General features: G+C 31.1%; 2 protein-coding genes across 5 annotated transcripts; both read right to left on the bottom strand.

The window, feature by feature from the left end:
- Window positions 1–1,752: 1,752 nt before the first annotated feature.
- On the bottom strand, window positions 1,753–12,592 carry LOC141461149 (very-long-chain 3-oxoacyl-CoA reductase-like). Of its 4 annotated transcripts, XM_074141910.1 has the most exons (8): window positions 9,868–12,592; window positions 8,809–9,106; window positions 8,483–8,605; window positions 6,972–7,079; window positions 5,441–5,661; window positions 4,049–4,297; window positions 3,180–3,302; window positions 1,753–1,949 (listed from the first exon to the last, which is right to left on the bottom strand). In XM_074141910.1, exons 2-7 carry the CDS (start codon window positions 8,831–8,833, stop codon window positions 3,240–3,242), a joined length of 789 nt encoding a protein of 262 aa, XP_073998011.1. In that variant the 5' UTR covers window positions 8,834–9,106; window positions 9,868–12,592; the 3' UTR covers window positions 1,753–1,949; window positions 3,180–3,239. The 4 variants fall into 4 exon arrangements, with proteins under 4 accessions (XP_073998011.1, XP_073998008.1, XP_073998009.1 ...); XM_074141907.1 differs by lacking the exon at window positions 8,809–9,106; XM_074141908.1 differs by lacking the exons at window positions 1,753–1,949; window positions 8,809–9,106 and adding an exon at window positions 2,853–3,107.
- A 1,381-nt stretch (window positions 12,593–13,973) lies between these two features.
- On the bottom strand, window positions 13,974–22,577 carry LOC141461150 (17-beta-hydroxysteroid dehydrogenase type 3-like). The gene is made up of 7 exons (XM_074141911.1): window positions 22,326–22,577; window positions 21,716–22,063; window positions 19,010–19,132; window positions 16,201–16,308; window positions 15,574–15,794; window positions 14,456–14,704; window positions 13,974–14,096 (listed from the first exon to the last, which is right to left on the bottom strand). Exons 2-7 carry the CDS (start codon window positions 21,876–21,878, stop codon window positions 14,037–14,039), a joined length of 924 nt encoding a protein of 307 aa, XP_073998012.1. The 5' UTR covers window positions 21,879–22,063; window positions 22,326–22,577; the 3' UTR covers window positions 13,974–14,036.
- Between the last annotated feature and the right edge of the window lie 1,312 nt (window positions 22,578–23,889).

Below are 23,889 nucleotides of genomic sequence, written 5' to 3'. Positions count from 1 at the left end.
TGAACCTTTGTGGTTGGAGATCATCACCAAATTGAACATTTTATTAAACAAAAGCAAATTTCAATATATTCTAATTTTAATCTTTTTTTTAAATAAAAATCTTAATATTTCGTACATTAAAAAAGGTAAACATAACCTAAATACTGCAATTATCACGCTTAATTAAAAGTAAATATTTTCAAAAACTCTGGACAATACAGGATATATATTTCCCCGATTATGTTCATAAGATGGAAGACGATTTACAAAATTACTGACTACCAACCCTGAAATTAAGAAATATTACTAAGTTGTAAATATTATTTTCGGAGAAATTGAGGGTTTAGGGTAATTACAGGAAAACTATCAAACCCAGGCCACTACGCCCTTCTTGCGACAAAGCTATAACCAGAATACACTCTTTTTTTATAAACATACTGTTTGGAAAATGACTGAGGCATAATTACATAAATAAACATAGATTTGATTAGAGTACATAGATTAATGCAAGTACAAAATTAATGTTTGTATATCACATATTTAAATTTCTGTGAGACTTAATGCTTCCTTAGCATTAACTCAAAAGGATAGCTAGGTGAGAAATAGAGGACCGGAATGTTTTGGTAAGAAACACGACCAAACCTTTGTTTAAGACTAACTTCAATAACAATTATTATGTGATTATTTCTGGCAAGAAGGAATCAAGGAGGTGCTAAACCCTGAATGATGTTAAAAAATTAAAACTAGAGCACTTGTATTCTGTAATTTTTCTTCCGAAAATTCTGGCTGACCTCAACCCTCTCACAGAACTCGTTTGAACAGCTGGTATAAAGAGTTTTCTGTCGTCGTAGGACTTTATTCAAAGTTAGACTTAGCTATTTTTTGTATATATTTTGGAGCTATTTGTATTCGAAAATCATAATTCATTACCATTTGTGGAAAAACTGTTATAAAAACACTAAAGCACATTTCAACTGCAGGAAAATCTATTTTAATTTCTGTTTTTTTTTTCAAATAGATAACAGGAACATAATTTTAATTGGTAACAAAAGTTAATTTAGTTTAAATAATTTAACAAAAATGCCGCATAATAGTACAGACGCATGTCCATTAAATCCGGATTAATTGTTTTATATTTATTCACATTTATTTATTTAGATCTACCTGACCATTTTATTTCGGACTCAAACACACTTCTGTTCCTGGAACTTCTATAAACGTTGAGTTAAATGGATTGAGATGGATCACACATTCTGTCATACATTGTGCATATATTTCTGATCAAAACTGTTGTAGTAATTTTCATTTGTTTAATTTTGATGTGATATTTATATAATACTAGCAGAATTAAGCTAAAATAACTTATATTTACTAAATATTGGTTTCTCATAATGTCATAAAGTTCATAGGGAGTTTCTGTTACATTTTCAACGGAATGTTATTTGCTTTTACAAGGTAATAAACTCGAAAAGAGCATGCTCATGCTATCTAGCGGCAAAAGCTTGAACTACAACTTTAATAGTTTTGCCAAGTGTCACTAGATAGCACTAACACTCTTTTTCTTTGCAAGTATAACGCTTTTATTTCCAATAAGTAACTGGTCTTATGTACGTTAGATTTAGAAGTAACTTAGTATCCACACAACCTGTGGTCAGTTTTAATTACAAGTAGTTTAATAGTGCCCAGCCTTAACTTTAACTTTCTATAAAAATGTCTGATTTGGTCTTGTTTGCATTTTTATTACAACAATTGGAAGGAATTCATGTATTTACCTACTTTTCAAACTTTCACATATATTTAAATCATATTAAATAAATACAAATTTTAACAAATGTCAATACAAAAACTACAAAGTTCGTTAATATGTATAAAAAGTCACGTTTAGAAAATGATCTTTTAATTATTAAGAACAATTTAATAAAAGCAATATAGTTATATACGTCTTTTATTTCATCTTTCCTTGGCCATGCCTAAAACAAGCAAACAAATCAATTAGGAAACAAATACTACATAATCGACAAATGCATTCTAAACAAATGCATGCCAGCAAAATGGTGGGAACTAAGCAACAATGCATTTTACAATATTATAATAACATATTTGAAGCTTCTTGATATAGATATGAAGTGAAATTATAAGGGATGTTAAAATATAATAGCAAAGTTTTCATAAGAAGGCAAAATGAACGTCTATTTAACCGATAGACACTATTTTTCTTATTGAGAGACATTTGAGAAGTAATGTAATCAATTCTCCTCAATTGGAAACTATCGCTTTATAAAAAGCAGTCTTGAACGATATGAGTTACGTAAATTTAGAATACAGTAGATAGATAGACCTTCTTAATTGATTCAACTAACATATTATATGTCCTAAACGCATAATTAATGATGCAATACATGACAACAAGTAAATACTAAATAATTTGAGTGTAGAAAATTAAATTCAACAACAAAAATTTGAAATCATTTTAATTAATTACTGATGAAGTTAAATCCACTAAAACATATCCAGAGGATAGAGTAACCCCCTATCTAGTATATTTTGGATTATAAAGGTAGTTACTTATGACAGCATGAAACATGGACACTAGTTGCTGCAAGAGGATCCGACAATGGAAACTAACCACGAGTTTTTACCTGGACCATGCCAAGCGACAGTCATATCGCTTCAATACGGTGCATTACATTGATAGGATAAGACATCGCAGCGTTTTGGCTGTACAGGACCGATTCAAAGCTATTTAATATAATCATCTTTCCAGTTCAGTTTATAGAAATAGTAATCCTGAAAGATCTTAGGGTACCTATAGATATGTTATTTATATACATGGTAGTTATTGAGGCCAAACATCCAACCAGCTAACTATTCCCACATCACAGATTGTTGGAATAATTAGATGATTAAAGAGTTGGAGAATTTCTAAGACTTGGTGCAACGAAATATTACGCCTATTAGACATTGCTGCTTGAAACATCCTGTTTTACCAGTACAACTACAGGGAACATTAGTTTTGAATATTCTGTAAAATCTCGCTTATTGCTAATAAAGTTATAGTATTGCATTATTGTCTAATAATAAATAAATTGCTCCAAATTGATTTGATTAAATTAAATCCAACGAAAAATCTGAAAGGCAAGAAGAAAAAGAGGTAAAGTGCGCTTATTTACTATAGAAGAATTCTATAAAGACTAGCTCACCTATTATTTTAAGGTACTGTTTTAAGGTACACATTTTCAAATCCTCTTGAAACTGATACTTTACTTTTGTAACATTTTAGAAAACATTACTAGTAGAAAAGTTGGGATACATTTTCCAATTGCCTGAAAATTCATATGATCTAATTATTTTTAACATTATACATAAATAATAGATTTTCAAAATAAAGAAAATTTATTACTGATAAATTAATTGAATGATTGGCAATTGTTGCGACGCCCGAAACGTCAAACCAGTTTTTTGGATAAACAAAACGTAAAAAAAATAAATTGAAAAACTCTCAATGTTCATAATTAAAGTAACACCTATTTTTTCAGGTGGGCTTTACATCTAACTACCAAATTGCCGTGGACGGAAGCGAATAGCAAAAATACTTGTCACAAAATTTCTTTTATTAACCATTAAATAAAATCCAAGGCCTAGACCGGGAATCGAACCCAGCACCAAAATACATTGTTTATTTACTATTTTAAATTAAAATAAATAAATACTACATAAATACCTCCATCACCAAACACCTACTTTCAACATTCTGATAACCATTGCAAGTAAAATTATTTTGATCGAGCAGATATATATTTGTTTATCAACACCGCAGTTTCTAAATGTTAACCTAAATGAAATATCAAACTAGAACAGTTTGCGATTTTCTGTTTATAAGTTATGCTGATCACGGAAGCCAGTGAAGATATACACGCAGACCTTTTTTTTTTTACAAAGACCCATCAATTTAAAGATTTCTGGTTTAAAACAGATAGTCACAATCGGTAAAAATGAGTGAACAATAACAAAAAGTACCCTAAAGGCAATATCTTAATAATTAACAATAAATAATTTTCAAATTACTTACGCCAAATATATGATAACCAAGATATCCACAATTTGTACTACTACCAGAACGAAGTGTAACAAACGCACTATTAACAAATCTATTTGTATTTAACACAAAACAAGGTGCTATCTTTTTTATTAATAATACAATTTTGTTAAATTTAAGTGAAAATTTCGTGATGATAAATCCTGGAGTTAAGGTTTTCATCTGGATATTATGCTCTTTTAATTCATAACTCACACATGCTCCAAACATTGACATAAAAGCCTGAAAATAAAAATATACACATAAAATAAAAATAAGCGTGTTTAATAAATTAAAAAAATATTCCATTTAATTTTATTTTTTCTATAACCTTGAATTATTAATGAAAATATTAAATAAGTACATATATTTAATAGCTGCCATTATTTACTCATATTTAGAAAACAATAATCAGGTAAAACTTATTTCTTCTTTAATCATTTCTATGTATTTAAAAAAAGATGGAAAAACCAAGTTTCTTGATTGAACTTAGTCCTTCAAGTCAATTATAAAAAGGAGAAAGATGCTAAATCTGGCCTTCCAAACGAGGTACGAGTATTTGTGTTAAAGGAAGATTGTTCAATTCCTTTGATTCTTTAGCAAAATCTCAGATTTAGAAAATACTAAATGAATTTGACGGTCTCATGATACTAGTTAATAAAGCTTGCCAGATTTTGCCAAGTTGAAAATTATTGGGCTCATCAGTCCAATCTACATTGTTGTAGTCAGCAGAAATTTGGGCTTACAGGTACGCTAATGATATTGAACCTGTTCAACTTCAGTTTTTGAAATGAGTCTATAATCTGCCTAAAACCTGTCCTTACTACATACCTTGTCCGCCTCGAGTGCGGGGTTAAACCCTCTAAATAATATAATTAAAGCTATGCTAAAGTTGATCAATAAAAATTCTTAACATGCCTTCCCATAGATTACCCCTAATTCTCCTTAACTTACTCTACAAATTTGAATCCAAAGGTAGCAATCTTACTTATAACTGTGTTTCTCAATTAAAATACGAGTTACTATCTATTTTGGCTATTCAGACAAGTCTTTATCAAGAGACCCGATTTATTTTAAAGTTGAATTAAAAAATATAATCTCCAAATTAACTAATAACTATTTAAGTATAGCCATTGAATCAGTATTTAATTCTAAATATAATTGCGTGTAGAGAAATCTAGGATTAGGAGAGAATTATCTAAACTTTAACTGCAGCATTAAAAAGATAAGATTCAATTTGATGCTAAAACATCTTTTGAATTTATTGTACTATAAAACAATAAATAAATACCAAATGAATTTTAATAAATACTTCGGAGCTAAACTATTTTTTAATAAATTAGAAATAGTACGACAACGATCTTAAGTTAACTAAAATGTACTTACTTTGGTAGAACAATACAATGTCAACAGCGGGATGGGTACTTCTGCAATCAACGAACCCATGTTTACAATAAGTCCACGTTTCTTTTCTATCATACAAGGTGTAACAATGGAAGTCATCAATGCAAGTGGCAGTATGTTGACGTTTATCTGATCTCTAATAAGTTGTTCACTTCGTTCAGAAAATGGTGCAAAATTATCGGCAACTATTCCAACATTGTTTACTGAAATAAAAGAACATTTCATCAAAGTCATACATTTATCTTTTTTTTACTTTAGATGAAATTAAGTTAATAGAAGTCAGTGAACTGCAAGTTAAATTTTTACAATCAAGATTTAAACTTGATCTTTAAAAGACAATCTTATCTCACTGCAATACGTTTAAACGATAAAGGGCATCTTTTGTTTTCTAAATCTGTATAAACGTTAAGCTAGGAGGATTCTACATACTAAGTAGTGTTGAGGTTATAACCGTTGTTACCTGTTACAATCAGGTGTTCATGATGACAGCCTTCATTGGTACCACCACACAGTCTACCCTCAAAAATTAATCTTTCAAAACCATTGAAGAGGTCGCACATTGTAGTAGAAACGTGTGTAGAATTGGCTAAAGGTGAGGATTAAAGAATGCTAGACGCGAAGCAACGAGCTCTTTTGGAGAGGAATATTATGATGAGGGGGGAGAAAAATCTTTGGATGAGGAACTATCATTGTTTGGGATAGAAATTTTGGAATCTCTTTTTATTAGTTGAAGTGCAAGGATATTGAGAACAAAGTGAGGGGTTAAGATGGAAAATTTATAATTTTTTAAAGTACTTTTGATTGGAAGGATTGTATTCGAAGGAGTTGGAATGCTTGATTGAATCACATACCTCGCACGACATGTCCAATGAGGTTTCACCTTTTCTTTCTTTCCACATTTCGAGTGACTGTACGCAGCCTAGATAGAGATTTGTAGTCAGTTAACTTCCATTCTTTTAAAGTAGGTCGCGGATTTGTCACTGCAAGCCATTTGAGACGGTGCCGTAAGTATCACACATGATTATTGGTTGGTGTTACATGGTAGATGGTAGGCCTCTCCGAAGAAAGAGTTGGAGAAGGTGATATTTTTGGTCTATCTTAAATTGACCTTCATTCTCCCTTTATTAGTCAATCTTGTAAACAGTTAATACAGGTTTATAAAGCATATGCATATAGCAAAAACTGATCGGGTTTATGAGCTCCTATATATGTATCATCAGCATGAGAATGGAGAATAGTATCTGGATGACAAGGAAAGTCAACATGTAGGAGACCAGGAATATTTCCATGAGGATCACCACCGTAAATAAAAAAAAAGGATTAGTTAGAGCTAGAGTGGTTCCAGAAGGAACTGTCATACAGATTATTTTAAAATCTAATAGTAACTGGAGTGATGGACTTACTTGATTTTCCACAGCAAGCCCGGATGTTATTCTTATTATTATAAGAAGCAGTAAATGTCTAGATCGCATTTCCAATTTCGTTGAATAATAAAGAGTTTTAACATTCTAACCTAGAATTCCAATATCCATTCCAGCCAAGTTCTCCCTTATGTTCTCGTATACATCTGTGTAAGTAAAGTCTGCAACGATATACTTTGTTTTTACGCCATAAGTGTCTCCTGTGAAGAGAAATAAACCATTTTTAGTTAGAAGTCAGCTTAGACCACCTAAAAAGAAGTGAGGCATGCAAAATTTTGAGCTTCAAAACCATAATAAATTATGTTAGCTTCCTAAACAAGGCATCCATCATCAAAAATTAATAAAGCAGATCTTTTACAAGCTACTTAGGTTTAGGACAAAACTGATGTGTACTAATGAATTTTCTATATTATTATTGGGTTAGGTTTCTTAAATTGAAACTGAGAAACAGGATACATTTAGAAATATGCAAGACAGAAACATACAGTATCTAAATTTAGTTAAGGCGATTTAGAAAATTTATTAAATATAAAGTAAACAAAGCCCTGTATAAAACGTGGCACGGATGTAATGGCTCCACTAACTTGTAAAATCATAACAATTTACCTGCAAGAGCAGAACAAATCTTAATATCGTGAAAGGTGCTGAAATATACCCAAGGTTTCAGAGTGTCTCGTTTCTTGCTCACAGCTCATCCAGTTTTAAGTGAAATGAACTTTAATATCAAACAGAGGATTCATTAATTCTGAGAGAGACGTACAGAAATTTTGTTATTTTTTTTCAATTTCTCAGAGAAAACAAAGAGATTTTTAAAGAATTGTGTCATTTTGGGTAGGTGGAAATTTTAAAAATAAAAATTCAACGAAATTTTAATGAGATACAAGGTCTACAATTCGGACGAAGTTGTGTTTACATAGTATTTAGCAAGCCCGTTTTAAAATGGCCATTGCAAACCAAGCCGATAATAATAAAAATCAGACTTTAAAATTTATGCAGTGCATTAATTGAGGAAAAGTGCGAGAAACAAAAATTTGTGTACTATTGGACGAAACATCTGGTGACGTGTTGGGCACTCAAGGTCTGCGTTGATTCATTCAACTAATGTATTCTACTCAACTTATCTAATGAACTACGAAGTAATACGCCATCAGCAGTAAAAGATTTCCAAGAGGTTAAAGGAAAAAAGGAACTAGATAGATTAAAGTACAAGCAAGGTCAAAAGAAACAAGGTACAATCAGCACCAAGATGTTGCGAACTTGGTCAGGTATTTCCTGCTCACCTTGCTGCTGTATATTACAATCTAGTCTAGAGGACCTAATAATAAAAAAATCATCATCGAAACTCTGCACGTTTGCTACTTCCATCTTATGAGGAATAAGACAAACTAAAATTACTAACAACCAAAACAATTAATAAAAACTGCCAATGTAACTCAGACATAAAAAAATAACTCTAGTCACTAACGTTAAAATTAATTTTCTAAAATTTTGGCATTTCAAGGATAAGTAGACGAAAAATCTGTCCTGTGAGAATCAGGAATATTCTCAAGGTATTCTAGACCGATACGGAAATATAGTTAACTTTAGTATACATTAATAATACCTATTTCCTTAGCTGTAGTTTTCAGTTTTTCTTCAGTTCGACTAATCAGGCAGATGTCTACTCCTTTACTGGCCAGTTTTTTGGCAAACTCTTTACCAATTCCATCAGTGCTTCCGGTCACCACTGTGAATAACAATAAAATTATTCTAAATACAATGAATTCTTAAGTAAAACGTTACAAAATAAAATCTATGCAGATTGCTGTAAGTCTAATAAACAATGAGACTTTTTGTGGCGAGTCTTAGTCACCGGATCTTCTACTGAGTGTCTCGCGAAGTAGCTTATTAAAATTGATGTTTTATGGTGAAGAATTACCCAGTTCTTACTTAGACTGGGCGGATTTCTAGTCATTGTTGAAAGTATATAGCCAACAGATGTGCGAAGGAAGGAAACCGGAAAGAGTAGACCAACATTTCAATAGTATACAGTACAAAAAAGTGGGGAATAGGCATTCCCACCAAGATGAGAGCAAGCAGTGCGAGTCCAGCAGCAGGATTCCTACCACGCTTCCTAGAAGTGGCAGGTCACTAGCAAGTAGCCATGACTATCTCCAGATTCATCTTCACAATGCGTTGGTAGCTCAGTATGTTTGCTAAGTGGACCGGAAAATTGATGTACGTCCATCTTAAACAATGAAAAGCACACAACTTAGATAATGGCCACAACCGCTACTTTTTATTCTACAAGTAAAATTCTATTGGGCAGCTTAATGGCTGAAAATTTTTTTTTGGTGTAGGGATAGTGCAATAATGTTGCCGGTATGCTGCTCGTTAGCAACAAATTTTCGAACAACGTACTTAATTCGCTGACATCATATGGGAAAACTATAAAAAGCAGAGAAATTGAATTTAGAAAGAAGCCCTAATACCATAAATAGTGTACTCAGTCTTAGTTATCAGCTTGAGAAAATCTCGCAAGATTAAAAAATAAAATAAAAAACCCTTTAACAAAATTAGCACCTTCTGTCACATAAGTTCCTTCAAATTCTGAATTTTCTCAAATTATTGATGCCAATATCTAGAAAATTATAATAAGCGAAAACAAACTGCAATTAAGTATTTCAGATAGAACCAAATTGACTACGCGGTTCCCTAGAATTCAGGAATGACATATAAAATTTGAAATTTCTATTATTTAAAGTTTGCAGGTTTGTTTATTGTACTTGTAACAAATACACAAAATGATTCACTAGTAACAAATTTTAATTAATGTTTGTTAATGGTTTAACATTGAGTTAAAAATTTGTTAATTACAGTAATGGGAAAAACATGTTTTTTCTTTAATTTGGAGGACCTTAAAATACGTATGAACGATCAAAACTCAATTTAAAAACATACAGAATAATTTAAAAATGTTATGTTTAAAAAAAGTACTTATATATTTACCTGCCCATTGGCCATATTTTTGGAAATCTATCGAACTTAGGCAAAAAGTAAAAATATAATTTCTTACTATAGTCCACAGACAAATTAAGATTTTGATACTGAGATAAACTGTTGAAAACCACATAAAATAGTTAAGACACGTATAAGCAACAAGCGCTAACTCCATTGTCGGGTATCAAAAAGTCTATTAACGACTATCTGTTGGTTAGTATAGTGTGCAGATACGCTAGCCCTCTTCTCTTGTAATGGTCACCTCCCACCATCTGAATGAAGGAAGACAAAGTAAGGTGGGAAGGTTATACAAGGACTCTTGTATTGAACTCTCTTTTTGCGATCAACTTAATTATGTGTCAAAACACACACACAGATCTAGAATGTTGGAAGGCTATTTGTAATTCGCCATTATATTATTTTATTCTGAGAACCAAGACCCTGGGGTAAATCCGAAATCATATTCAACAATGAAATCAGACAAAACCAAAATTCATCCAAGAAACAGTCAGTTTCGATCACAGATTTGGTGATCGCATTCTTTTCCAAAAAAAAACTTTGAATTCTGCGAGCTTATTTCAAATGTGCGCAATGACGAGGAAATCGTATTTCTTTAATGCTCCTAATAAATTCAACAAAGTTGTTCCTCTAAAACAAGTGGCCTGACAGGCAATCATATTTCTGCCGTCAGGTTCAAAGCCCGCTGTGGTATTCTTTGCCAATATGTCTTCTCTATCTTCAATGTAGTATCCATTATTCTATGGCGTCAATGCCACAGCAACCAATTCGGTTTGTAATTAGGCAACAACGGTAATAATCTAACTCAATACTTTAAAAGATAAAATATGCACTCCTGGTAACGAACAAAAAGCGTAAACGTATAATATACAAATATATATATTTATATAAAACAATCATCATTCAAAAGATTAATTAAAATAAAATCTAAATTATTTATAAAGTATTATAGTAATAATTTCACAAAATAAAACGGATAAAATAAAAACTGACAACGTAAACGATTCAAAAATGTAAATAAAAAAGTAAAAGAATGAGAAAATGAATCATTATTTGCTTGGAGCATCGTCCGAACTCGCCCAATTATAATATCAACATTATCGGCAAAAATCAAGAGTGTATTTTTCGAGAGCGATTCTTTTATTATTTCTTTAGTAAATTACTACTGTTTCCATGATATCTACAGTAATATTAATCACATTTTCATAAGTTCCGATGAAGAACACCAATAGTATTCAAAATGCAGACAAAAATAAAACCGTAACTTAATGTCTTTTTTATTTTAATTTACTTTTATTTTTACACTAATCTATAATTTCCTTGAAGCTGACAAGCAAAACTTGTAAAAACATCGGAACAAAATTTAAAACAGGTTTTTGTTTTTCACTACAAAAAGAATGGTGTAAAATAAAAATTGACGAAAATAAAGCTTATCTAAATAAGTAAATACATCATGAATCACAATTCTCAAATATCAATTAACGAATTTTAAGAAGTAAATAGAATTCTATCACACTCTATTAGTTTATACTTTAAGAGAGCGTGACCAACATAATTGAAACCATACCTTCGAAATTAAAGTGGAATAAAAATATATATTCATTTACAACTACAACCCAGAAGAAAATTTACTCTGACTGGAGCTAAGATGGCTCCAAGGATGGCTCTACACCAACATTAAATATTTACTTATCACGTAATTTTTACTTATTGAACATAACTCACAGCTGCAGGTCGAGTGGCGCGTTGGGAAGCTTCGGAGGAAAGAACTAATGAATTTAGTACGACCAGCTAAAAGAGAATGCAAATTTTCCTAGCCAGCCACTTTTTATCAAGTTCTTGCTGAATTGAATGTTAAACGCCATTGAATAGTTTTGTTAAAGTACTTAAGCAATGCAATTTGCAGAGAAATTTTATAAATTAGATACATTAAATATAAAAAAAATTCCATGCCAAATTTCGACTTTTAGCATTTCTGCTAAAATAACATTAAGTTAAGACAGCAAAAACAACATTTACCCTGACATCCTCAATAGTGTCCATAAAAGTAAAGAGTAGAACTTTGTAGGTTAAATGAACTCACATAACACACAAGAACATCGTAATTTAGTTCATTGTGGAGCCACAATAGATCTTATAGGTCGTATTTACTTTACAGCCACAACCTATATAATATTTCTTTTTTTTTAGATACAATTTTACCAATTTAAGATGGAATAGACCATTATTCATTTCTAATTTACTAATTTATTCTAAAAATGGTCTCACAAATTAAGAAACCGGGAAGGTATACGTCCCTCCAACCTCGGTAACCACCCAGTCTCTCTAGGGGAGTCCCAAGGATCAGCGAGCCGGCAAATTGAATAACCAGTCCTTAATGTCAGACACCACTCCTTCAATATCTTCCAGGAGGATATTACATCCCGCTACAATCCGTGGTAATGCCCAATACTAATTAGGAAAGCTCCCAGTAGAGCTCTTAAGCAGGATTTCTTGAGTAAATACCATCCCAAACCTTCACTACCAAAGAAAAAAAAAGACTGAAATCCTTTCCGAGACGCTAAAACTCTTAAAAAAGTGGCTGGCTAACCCTACATCGAAATTTATCTATAAATAAGTTATATAATTACACTAACCTAATGTTGTGGAAAATAAAAACACTTTTTAAAAAGTTCTTTAATTAAAAACCAATTAATAGATATAGTATAAACGTTTGGAAATTTTCCTACCTTTCCAAGTCTTTCCTAAAACAGATAAACAAATTGTTAGTAAATATTATTGTCATTAAGAAATAATCTCTTTTTATCCTAAAATTAAGGAGAAAACATATTTTCTTATTTCCTTTGAAAGTCTAGTCACTTTTTTTTTAATGACGTATCAAACTTTCTTTTTACAGTCTACGCTTGATTCTGTAGTATTTCTTTTTTCTTTTGAAAGTTTTTTTTGGAATGAGATTTTCAACAAACTACAGGGAAGTGGCAATGATGAATAACGGAGAAAGAATTTTAGAATTCTGAAGTATAAATTCTGAAAATTAAATGTGAGCAGCACAATATACCGCGCAGGATTTCTTGGGTAAGTCAAATGCCACCCGAGCCCTCGATAGAATGAAAGGCTACCGGCCTACTTACACTGAGATACACGGAAACTCATAAGAACAAAGCCGAGCATTAAGGAAGAATTACATCTATTAAAAAAAATACTTCTAAGCAAAAAGAGATTTCTTTAAAGGAATGAAAGATGTTTCTTAGAAGAAGATACGATGTAGGAAGCGATCACCATTTAGTGACAATGGACTGAAGTTGGACAAGAAAAATAAAATAAAATCCAAATGGAGGAATTAAACAAAAACTTTTTAACCCTCCCCAAATTTTATCACAAAGAAAACAGAGAATAGAATCTCTATTTCTAAACCAGGGAATTGGACAGAGTTGGAAATACTACTGAAATCAGCAAAACAAAATTTGAGGGTAAAGCAGGAAGACACCAAAAGAAAAAATAAACTGCTTTGTGGAACGAAGTCTTAAAATTAGAGATTAAGAAGAAGAAGAAAAAAATATCAGGCAAACTAAGGCAAAAACTGAAGATAGATACAACGCTTATAACGAGCAGCAAGGAAAGTAAATGAGAGAGTAGGGGAAAAAAATTGGAAAATGATCTTAGAGAGAATCAAAAGTTATTCTTTAAAGTATTGAAAAATATGAACCTGAGATTAATAATCTAAAACAAGAGCAGGAAAATGCCATAACCAGCAAAGAGAGTCTTTGAGCGACTGCTGTAGGAAAGATGGTAAAGCTACCTTAAGGGACTGTTCAATGAATCTACAGTAAAGTCTCAACACAAGACTGCTGCTGTCTTGGAACCTCAAGATTGCAATGTTCAATCATAAAGTTTACCATAATGTGTTCAAGGTTTTCAAAGAAACTATAGATTTTAATACAAGCCGAAATCAGAAATATGACTGGCTCTATCCATTATATACATTCTTGGCAAGTTAAATACGCAGTAAAATCAGATAAAGAAAAAGTAAATTTATGCAAGATAAGAAATGTAGCGAGATAAGAAGAATATGATCTAAATATTTACAAGCAAACCAACCATATTTTATTATTTGATTTGTTATTAGGACAATCCAATTAGATCCTCTTCATATTTGTACTTCAATCTTCGATAATTTTTGCCATTTTTTGTAATAGAAAAGTTGGTAAGATTCTTATTATCTACAAAATTACACAATTTACTATTAAATGCTTGCAAAATATGGTACAATAAATTAAACGACGACAGAATCTCATTGGCTTAATTCTAATTAAGCGTAATGAAATTTGAAAAAAATATAAAAAAATTAATATTCTGTTCACGTAGATGATTAATTACACACTCTTACAGAATGAAATATAATCCATAATATGTAATTTAGCAATTACTTGGAATGAATCAATTGTTTTTAGCTGTTTGTTTTTTTTTTTATATTTAATACAGCTGTCATTACTATATTTGATGTTTAAGATTATTTAGTAAAACGTGAAACTATTCTAGCTCAATCTATTAAGATTTAAGTTCACTCTAAATTACTTACACCACAAATATAGAAACCAAAATATCCACAAGTTGTATCAGTACTAGATCGAAGAGAGTAAAATGTACTAATAACGAATTTCTCTGTGGTCAGTATAAAAAATGGTAAAATCTTTTTGACCATTGACACAACTTTCGGATACATAAGAGAGCATTTGGTTATAATTAATCCTGGAGTTAGGGTTGTCATCTGGATGTTATGCTCCTTTAATTCGTGACTTATGCATGTTCCAAACATTGACATAAACATCTGTAAATTAAAAGGCACAGATAAATTACCAAGCTAAAATAATATATTCAAGTATTCCTAATAAATTTTAAAGTTATTAACAAAAATAACCACAGACTAATGGAAACTAATTGATTATATATTTATCCATAATAGTTTGATATTAGATTTCACTAGGTTATAAAATTAATTCGCCGTTTACCCCAGAGATAGCGCTGTGAGTATCTCTAGCTTAGCTCATATTCACTTTTGTGTAGTGTATTGCAGAAGGAAATTCTGTAGACTTAAGAAATAATAAATTATTTAGCAAAAAGAGGCAGTGAAACTTTGAGTGAGCCACACTCAGATAGACTTTTACAAATACCCACAGTCGACCAAGTTCATTCTACGTTCGTTCAATCCTCTTCCGTTTAATTTAGCACCCACAGTCGACCAAGTTCATTCTACGTTCGTTCAATCCTCTTCCGTTTAATTTAGCTATTTGTAGTATTTATTGGATATTTTTCACTAGTTTTATCCCTTCAGCATAAATATTAGGTATTAAGTGGGCAGCCAACATCGTAGCCGCGATCATCCATCGGTCTTCGGTTCCCTCACAATGGATTAATTTATTAGGTTTTTAAAATTTCTGGCATTGGATTATAAGAAGTTAGTGAATTGTGATCTGTTAACGAGGCGGCACTTGTACTTATGCTAACCTCAGAGACTCAATAGTGCGTAGTTTGGTTCATAATTCAACTTTTGATGAAGACACACAACCGCGCTTAAATAAAAGAATGAGGTTTCAAGACTTACATTCAAGAAAAAGCTTTTTTTACTTAATGTCATAGAAACTAGTTTTAAAACTTTTTCCATCCTTAAATCTACTTATCATTCAAGTATCTACTTACTTTGATAGGACAATATAATGGTAATATTGTGAAAGGCACATCTGCAAGTAACGAGCTCATGTTTAAAATGAGACCACGTTTCTTTGCTACCATACATGGCGTAACTATAGAAGTCATCATGGTCAGTGATAGTAGATTGACGTTAATCTGATCTCTTATAAATTGTTCACTTTGTACCCAAAACGGTCCAAACCGTTCAGCAACTATTCCAACATTGTTTACTGAAATCATTTAAAACTTAATTAATTTAATTTCAGTGTAGGCATTATACATAAATATATTTCACAATGTGTTGTGTATATATTTCAAATATAACATGATTATAATTCGATTAGAAGTACTTCTTTCTGAGTTGATGCTGAATGAATTAAATTTTTGAATAAAATCTCATTATTTTTCACATTTTTAGGATGCAATGATTTTTAAATGTTCATAATTTCAGTCTACTGAGATAAACTAAGAAATCAAAAGATTATTAAAAATATCTTCCAGAAATTAATTTTAGTAAGTCCAGTAGGCTAAAATTCAAATTACAGAATAATATTTGGCAAAGAATAGAACAGAAACCAGATCTCAATCCTTGTAAATCCTTTAATTTAATAACTTCTATATTCAATAATAACTCACCTAGAATGCCAATATCCATTCCACCCAAATTCTCCCTTATGTTGTCGTAAACATCGGTGTTAGTGAAATCTGCTACGATATATTTTGTTTTCACGCCATGAGTGTCCTCTGCACAGAAAATTAAGTGCAAGTTAGATAAAGTATCTTTAGACGTATATAAAGGAATTTGCAGCTATGTCAATGTATAATATAACTGAGGAACAAGACATAGTGGCAATGACGACAGATATTTTATTTGAAACAATGTGGTAATTATAATTTTCTATAGACTTATATATATTTAAATACTTACTCTAGCTATAGTGCCCAATTACTTAAGCATGTAAAGTAGGTTGGCCACGTTAGAAGGTTGTGTCAAGTATAAATGACTCTATCTGCTAAGATAGGTGTTAAGTCTACTGACAATGATTAGAGACGGATCTGTAAGAACCAGGTACAGAAGGCGAAGGCTATCACTCTGTTATGGGCATATAGAATACCAACTTGTAACCCAATTCGGCTACCGAGGTAGCAATTGGAACACATGTTGCTCCACAGCTCAACTTTCTCTCTAATTCAAAGCCTTTACCTATCGTTCTTATTTTTTTCTTTTAATTTTTGTGATTGAGATGTAAATATTATCCAATAAGTAACACTAAAAATGGTTTCCACTCCGGCAAAGAAACATCAGAAAAGAATCTTGTTAAGGCACTTATAAGTTCTCTGATGCTAAATAGTCAGAAAATGTATAAGTGCTACTTGGCAAAAATCATCCACAGCATAAATTAAATAAACTTTAAAGATGAAAAAAAAAATGCTCAAATGAAAATAAGACGCTTTGATGACGGCTCAAATTAACGAAATATTACTATGTTTACTTAAAATTAACGCTGGACTGCAGTTTCTTTTATTAATTATCAAACAGAGTGAATTTACAATTTATGAATTTAATTCTTTTGCAGTTCGTTTAATGCGATATTGATACTAAAGGAGAAGAGATCAATATTAGAATATCACGTTTGGGTTTAAATAATAATTTGTATTTTAATCTCACTATAGTTTTTATTGAACTTAACTCTTACGTTACGAAAAATGTCGATATATAAACGTTTATTCAAAAACACTATTATTGAAAACTAATAGGAACTGCGAAAACTAAGGTATGAAGTAAAATACTTTACAAGGTTAATCCCTACTAGTACCTACCACATCGTAACTCTTACTGCAAAAGATAAAAACTACTTTTGGCGAAGATCCCGAGTTTGAATCCAGTTGTCAAATTTTCAAATGTTCTACTTCCAAGAAGCTCCTAGTAGTTCCCTGTGGGACACTGTTTTTTCTATAACGGAGAGAACAATGACCGGTGGTCAGCAATGTATTGAAAAAAATATGCGAGCACTCAGATCAGATGTTGAATGATCTAGGATGCTGAAGCGCCATAAGTTAAAAAAAAAAAAGAATAGATAATCATAGCCAAGAGATTTTAAAAAAAGCTCAGAGTATGCCAAGAACTTTTTTAAGAAGTACTTGTATGAAAAAAAAAATTGGAAAACTTTTATAAAAGAAAAACCGTTTTCTTTTTATTTTATTAAATACTTTTACGATAAAAAGCTTAAGAGATTTTAGTATCCCTAAATTTTTTAGGCTTTTCCTATTGTAACAAAATAATTAAAATTACTGTTCAGCCTGTAATATCTATGTTTTAAAGGATTAATCAAAACTTTGAACCTGTATCTTGTTGCCTCGCTATTGTTTCTGATTTAATAATTACCATAGTTATCTCATTAACTAGTTAAAAATAAATTCTTTGGCACACCATTCAACCTTGAATAAGAGAAACAGAAAATGTCCTTCACCGCTAAATAGTAAAACAACTAAATTATAAACCAACTGGAATGTTAATCCCTTTAATTCCTCATACTCTACCAAATAAGAGAAACTATTGTAATCGAACTGATTATCGAGTTGCAGTTTTCATCGAAAATACCCTAATAATCCGTTTTCAAAGAATCGATCTATGTGTATTTATTTATACGTACTTATGTATAAATCGTAACTCAAATACAAAATCACTTACAGTTCAAATTAGATATTTCGCTTAAATACCACCAGAGGATGCCACTACAAGGTCAATATCAGGCAACTGGGAGTACCATTTTACCTAATCAATTTTGAAGTTTTTAAGTGTTTTCTCTGCAAGAGCTCCTATGATTTTCATAAAACTTGCGAGTGCTAATTGAATATTTGTAAAACTATAAGTTTTATTGAAACATTTTTTCAGAAAAATTCGATTTTTTCAAAGGCACTTCTAAGTAAGGGCACTTCTATCTGATAGAGGTGGTTAGGCTTTACTCTAATATGTCTTTACAGTTTATTGTATTGTATTACCAGCTGTATAGAATTAACGATAATTAATGTAGGACTGAATTTTTACATTGAAAATGATTAAAATCCAGAAAATTTAGAATGTTTAATACATTTTTTTTTAGACGTATTTTGAGATTTTCTCGCAAAGAACTACAATGTTACTTTTCAAACTTTGAATAGTGTTTTACAAACACAATTTAAAACGTTTAAAGGTTGACGCCATTTGGTCATTTAAAAATATTTTTTAAAGGAGAGTGTTTCTTATTCTTAGAAGAAAATCTATGATCGAATCGCAATTTTCTTAATTTACTATTTTATAGTTTTATAATTTAAAAGTTTAATTTAAAAAACAATTTCAACACTTATCAATGCATTTGACGTAAATTCCCTCAGTAAATTACCTGGGAAAAATTTCTGAATATATATTTAACTCTAATTCATTTAAATACAATTACTGTATTACCTATTTCCTTGGCAGTATTTTTCAATTTCTCTTCATTGCGGCTAATAAGACAAATGTCCATTCCTTTACTTGCCAGTTGTTTAGCAAATTCTTTTCCAATACCATCAGTACTTCCAGTGATAACTGTAATTGAGAAAATAAAATACAAAGAAATCTACTGCTAAAAAAGGTTTAGAGAGAACTCAAATACAACCCTTTCGTGAGCCCTTATAATATAATCATGTTTCGAAGGAAAAAAAGAATTGAAACAAAACTGATGGATTTTTGTATGTGTGAATAGTAATTTGCATAAACAAAACAACCATTTAAAAAAATTCCAACTCATATAAAAAAAAAAAATATCTCATCCCATCATTGTATTTCCTTCAAAATATCGAATTTTAATATTTTACGGCTGATACAATGAACATTTTACTAAAATGAAAGTGTAATTCCAACCCTTTTACCCAAAATGAATTTTGGCGGTAAGTAAGAACTCTCTGTACGCCCAAGTTTCTCCTTTCATTTTTGACATTAATTATGTCATAAACAGCGACTAGTTATTAGAGTATATAGTCTGGAATGACTAAATTTTGACCAATGTGGCGGCCTCTTCTTGTATATGGGGAACCACCATTGGAGACATTTACTCGTACCCAATAGCGAGCAAGATGACGAGGAAACATACCTCTCCACCAACGCCTTTAAAGCTTTATGGACTGGAAATATAGGTATTTTGTACCTAAGTGCACTTACAAGTCCATGCATCCCAAGGCTAAGGTACACTTACTAGCAGTACAGCTTCTTTTTTAATTTTTTAAAATCATAATTGGCTCAAAAAACATCAACAACATAAGATATCCCACAGTGGATGGACCAAACTTTGTACAAAATGTTATCGGGGAATTGGAAACGGTCAAAATTTCTAGTCGTTTACGTGGAAATAGTTGGTTTGCGATATGAACTCAGAGAGGAGATGATTTGCGTAAATTGAGTTGTTGGGAATTCCTGGTTCTTGTAAAAAAAAAAAAAAGTTACTATTTCTAAAACTGCAAGGAATCGGTACAATAAAAAAATAAGCCTCTTTTAGCTCATAATTTATCTCGGTTATAATTTAAAATGAATTTCACAGGGAAAATGAAAAATTCTTTTCGAGGCATAAGTGAAAGTGAAATTCTAGGAAATAAATTTAGAAATAAATACCTAAACAAAATAACAAACAACTAAATTACTTCTACTTTCTATTAACAAATAGTACTAACTAAATAATTTGTACACTACCGTTCTAAACGTATAAATAGTTAAGATTAAAGCAATTTATTCAACAGAAATAACTAAGATTAAAAAAGAAAAACAACAAAAAATTAAAATACTAAAACGATAGATGACCTATTTTTAGATAATCTTATGAATTAAACAATTCAATAACAAAAATCACTTTCCTAGATGTACGTTGAAACGAGTTATAAGTCCTTGACACTATAACTCAATAACACAGAGGCAATGAATAAAATCAATACAATTTAATCTTGAATCGTTTTGATAAATAAATAAATAACTTTTTAAAATTATTTTTTCCGTAATAGATCAATATAAGGTCTTCAACCCAAACTGGAACTAAGATGAATAACAAACTATTCACATTCAAATCTATTGACAAGAAAGTTTGTACACTTCTCAGGTGAATAAGAAATTGAAAACAAAATTGCTAATTAAGTAATTAAATTATCTTGAAACATGGAATTTGTGTACGTTAAGTTCATTATAACGTAACTGTTAAAGAAAGAGTGACGTAACACTCCCCTAGACCTCTCTGAGATCAATATTCTGATAAAAAAAAAAAAAACTTTTGGTGCAGAGCTTAATTTCAATCCTCTCTTAGAACTGCGCTTGTATGAAGTTTCTGGAGAAAACATTTTACATTGAGAAAATTCAAATTTGAATTTTTGAAAAGAATTCAAAGTTAATTCAGATAGTATAAAGGTGTAAGAACCATTCAGTTTACCAACCACCTCATCTCACCTCAGAGGAGAGTCTAACTTCACACTTTTCTCAAAAAGATCCCGGTAAAACGTATCGGAGTAATTATGATAGTTCTAAACATTGTTGGGCAATGTTTTCGTGAAAATTCTCCCAATAAACTGAATTATTAATTCAAGTAAAGTGGCACTTTTTGTAGTTCGATTTTGACCAAAGTTTAACGACACTACTCTAATGACACTACCTGTACTTACCAAAAACAAATTTGAACTCTTTATTTTCGATGATTGAGTTTGCTAACGCATATACCATCTCAACCGTCCCATCGTCAAAAATATATACCCTTTGTAAAAATAAACAAATTTTCCTGCTCGGGAGCCTCAAAACATTTACACACTTCTGGTTTAACTCAAAATCTGCTCGAATGAAACCCTACATCCTCCAAAGATAAAAGAAATTAAAAATAAACAGACTTTTATTAAAATAAAATACTTCACATAATTTGGCTGAAATCTAATGTTTCGAATCTTTGAAGAAATTTTCACCAGCAAACTCTCGTTTTTACTCAAATCTATATTTGTGAAAAATCTAGATCGTAAATTCAACATAAATGAATCATTTATAAAGTCAAAAAGTAAGTGTTGGCCTAATATTGACAAGGAGATATTGAATATTTTCAATAAACTAAAATATTTGTTTTTTTCTTTCATTGTAAATTAAATTCCAAGGAAACAAATAAATATTTACCTGCCCATTGGCCATACTTCTTAAAATCTACTGGTTTTTTAAAAACCGGAAGTACATAATCTCTTACTGCTATCCAAAAGAAATTTAATAACTTTAGACAGACATAAGCGGCTGAAAACCAAAGAAAATAGTTTAAACATGTATAACTCGCATGCGAAAACATTGTGAATAGTTACTATTAAACTGTGGAATAAAATACTGAACTTGCCGGTTCCTTCAATGTCGTCACTCTCCCACTATATGCGTGGAACTTTTTTTTTTTTTAGTGCAGGAAATATACAAGGTCTTTGGGGAGTATTCCTAAGAATGAATCGGCCTTTCGTCAGTTTTTCTCCTCTCAAATTGCCTCTAAAGAAAGTTTTATTGTGATATTAATAAATTTGGTTATTAGAGTGGCTTGCTAGTAACTAGAAAGTTGAGAGACAAACAGTTGTCTCTTAAGTTTGACTTTCTAACAAAGCTATAAATAGTGGACAAACAATACAGCTACGTACAATTTATTTTGTAAATTCAAATATTTTACTTGCATTCAACAGTACTGAATTAGAATTTTCCTGGGCGTGATTATTAAATGAGTTCTATTCGTTATAATCATTATCAATAGACTTACAGTACCACCCACAAAGCACGAGCTCTCTCCATACCTTTTTCACAAGGTTTAAACGGTTATTCTCTCCCTTACGTTCTTCTGTCAGGACCCTTTTTTTTTTTTTAAGAAAATTAAAAGTTCTTTAAAGAGGAAGACCTATCCTCGTAGGTTAACCTTTTTTCTGTAAAATAAAAATTTATCGCTACTAATACCCAACACCCATACGTACAACATACGATGCAGCTCGTCATGTGCTCTTGCTCTCCTCACAGACTGTTACCTTCCTTAACCTTTTCTTGCCACGCCCCATCATCCCTTATCATTTACTACTTATCACCTGTTTTTCACCACTAGTTTCTAACTCTTCCAAATTCTTACTATTAAATTAATTTTAAATAACTAAATCTGTGGCTTATTTAAAACAAATCTAATTAAATATTTTAAATAAATCTAATAAACTTCTGTTTTTCAGCTTTTCCCTATACTACCCAGTCATACGTATCCTAAATCTTACTAGATAATCTGAATCCTAACTAATCTTGCAAAATTGCTAAAATTGTTGAAACAGAATTATTGCAGATAGTTAAACTCGTAAATAGTGGAATACGATTGTCAGAATTTGGATCTAGAACTGCGTTTCCACTCTATTGGCACTAACGTTATATGATGTATTCTGTAAAACATGAACCAGCCAGAAGTCTTCATCAAGTGAATAAAAATATATTCACAAATGACAGATGAACTTAAACTAACAAGTTTTGTGACTAGTTTGTAATTTACATTAAACTAATTAAATGCTGATAATCTAACTTTTGATATTTATGTATGATCATTAAATATAATGTTTTAGCTATGTATCTGTGTTTTATTTATTGATTTTTCAGTCTGTGCTATACCTTGCCCTACATTATTCACACAAATGTTTGAGAACATTTGGTTTTATTCAGGAAGAAAAACATTGACAAACTGAAAAGTTTTTCTGTCATAAATTTTTTGGTAACAGTGATCACCCACACAAAAGAACATTAGACTTCAAAAACACGCTCTGAAGCGAAGAAGCTCTGGGAGTTTGAACTGATTACTTAGTTTTAGATTGAGAGATAGAGCGACTCAGATAGCAAGTCCAAAATTAAGAACAGAAAGAGCTGGGGGAAGAGAGTAGCTCAGAAATCAGTACACTGAACTTCCTCTCAGGATGTCTTGACTTCAAAGATTTTTTTTTGTTTTGTTCGATAGGAGCCTTTTAAAGGTTCCTGACCAGTAATGTATAGTATTTGTGAAACGTACTATCTGGAGTAACGTAGTGCACTGTCTGAAGGACGGCAGTGCACTGAAAAAGCTCCTTATGCCAATGACCTCAAATGGCAATGCGCCTTTAGTAAGGAAAAAAGCAAGCAAATAACTTAAAACTTCAATCTTAATGAACTTCCTTCTTTGTTTCAAATTATAGCGATGTTGTTTGGAAACCTAATTAAGACGCTGTACTACACTTAGATTCCTTTCCCTTCGACTACTGTTGCTTCTCAATCTTGTTGAAAGTGTTAGTACTTTTTAAATGATTTTTTTCAATGAATCCATGTTTTCA

This window comes from Rhodnius prolixus, unplaced genomic scaffold, assembly GCF_049639745.1.
Source record: "Rhodnius prolixus isolate KJV_2025 unplaced genomic scaffold, Rpr scaffold_6, whole genome shotgun sequence".
NCBI classification, from domain to species: Eukaryota; Metazoa; Arthropoda; class Insecta; order Hemiptera; family Reduviidae; genus Rhodnius; species Rhodnius prolixus.
Note: the sequence above shows the minus strand (reverse complement) of the source record. Positions and strands in the feature narration are given on the sequence as shown.

Coding starts and splice junctions, on each gene's coding strand:
- LOC141461150 (XM_074141911.1), bottom strand. CDS start 21,878: ATGTTTTCGCATGCGAGTTATACATGTTTAAACTATTTTCTTTGGTTT. Junction 19,133..21,715: donor GAAGTATGGCCAATGGGCAG/GTAAATATTTAT, acceptor TCTCAATTACAG/TTATCACTGGAAGTACTGAT. Junction 14,705..15,573: donor CATTATATTGTCCTATCAAA/GTAAGTAGATAC, acceptor TTTAATTTACAG/ATGTTTATGTCAATGTTTGG.
- LOC141461149 (XM_074141907.1), bottom strand. CDS start 10,033: ATGGAGTTAGCGCTTGTTGCTTATACGTGTCTTAACTATTTTATGTGG. Junction 4,298..5,440: donor CATTGTATTGTTCTACCAAA/GTAAGTACATTT, acceptor TTTTATTTTCAG/GCTTTTATGTCAATGTTTGG. Junction 3,303..4,048: donor TTGGTTATCATATATTTGGC/GTAAGTAATTTG, acceptor ATGAATTTTCAG/GCAATTGGAAAATGTATCCC.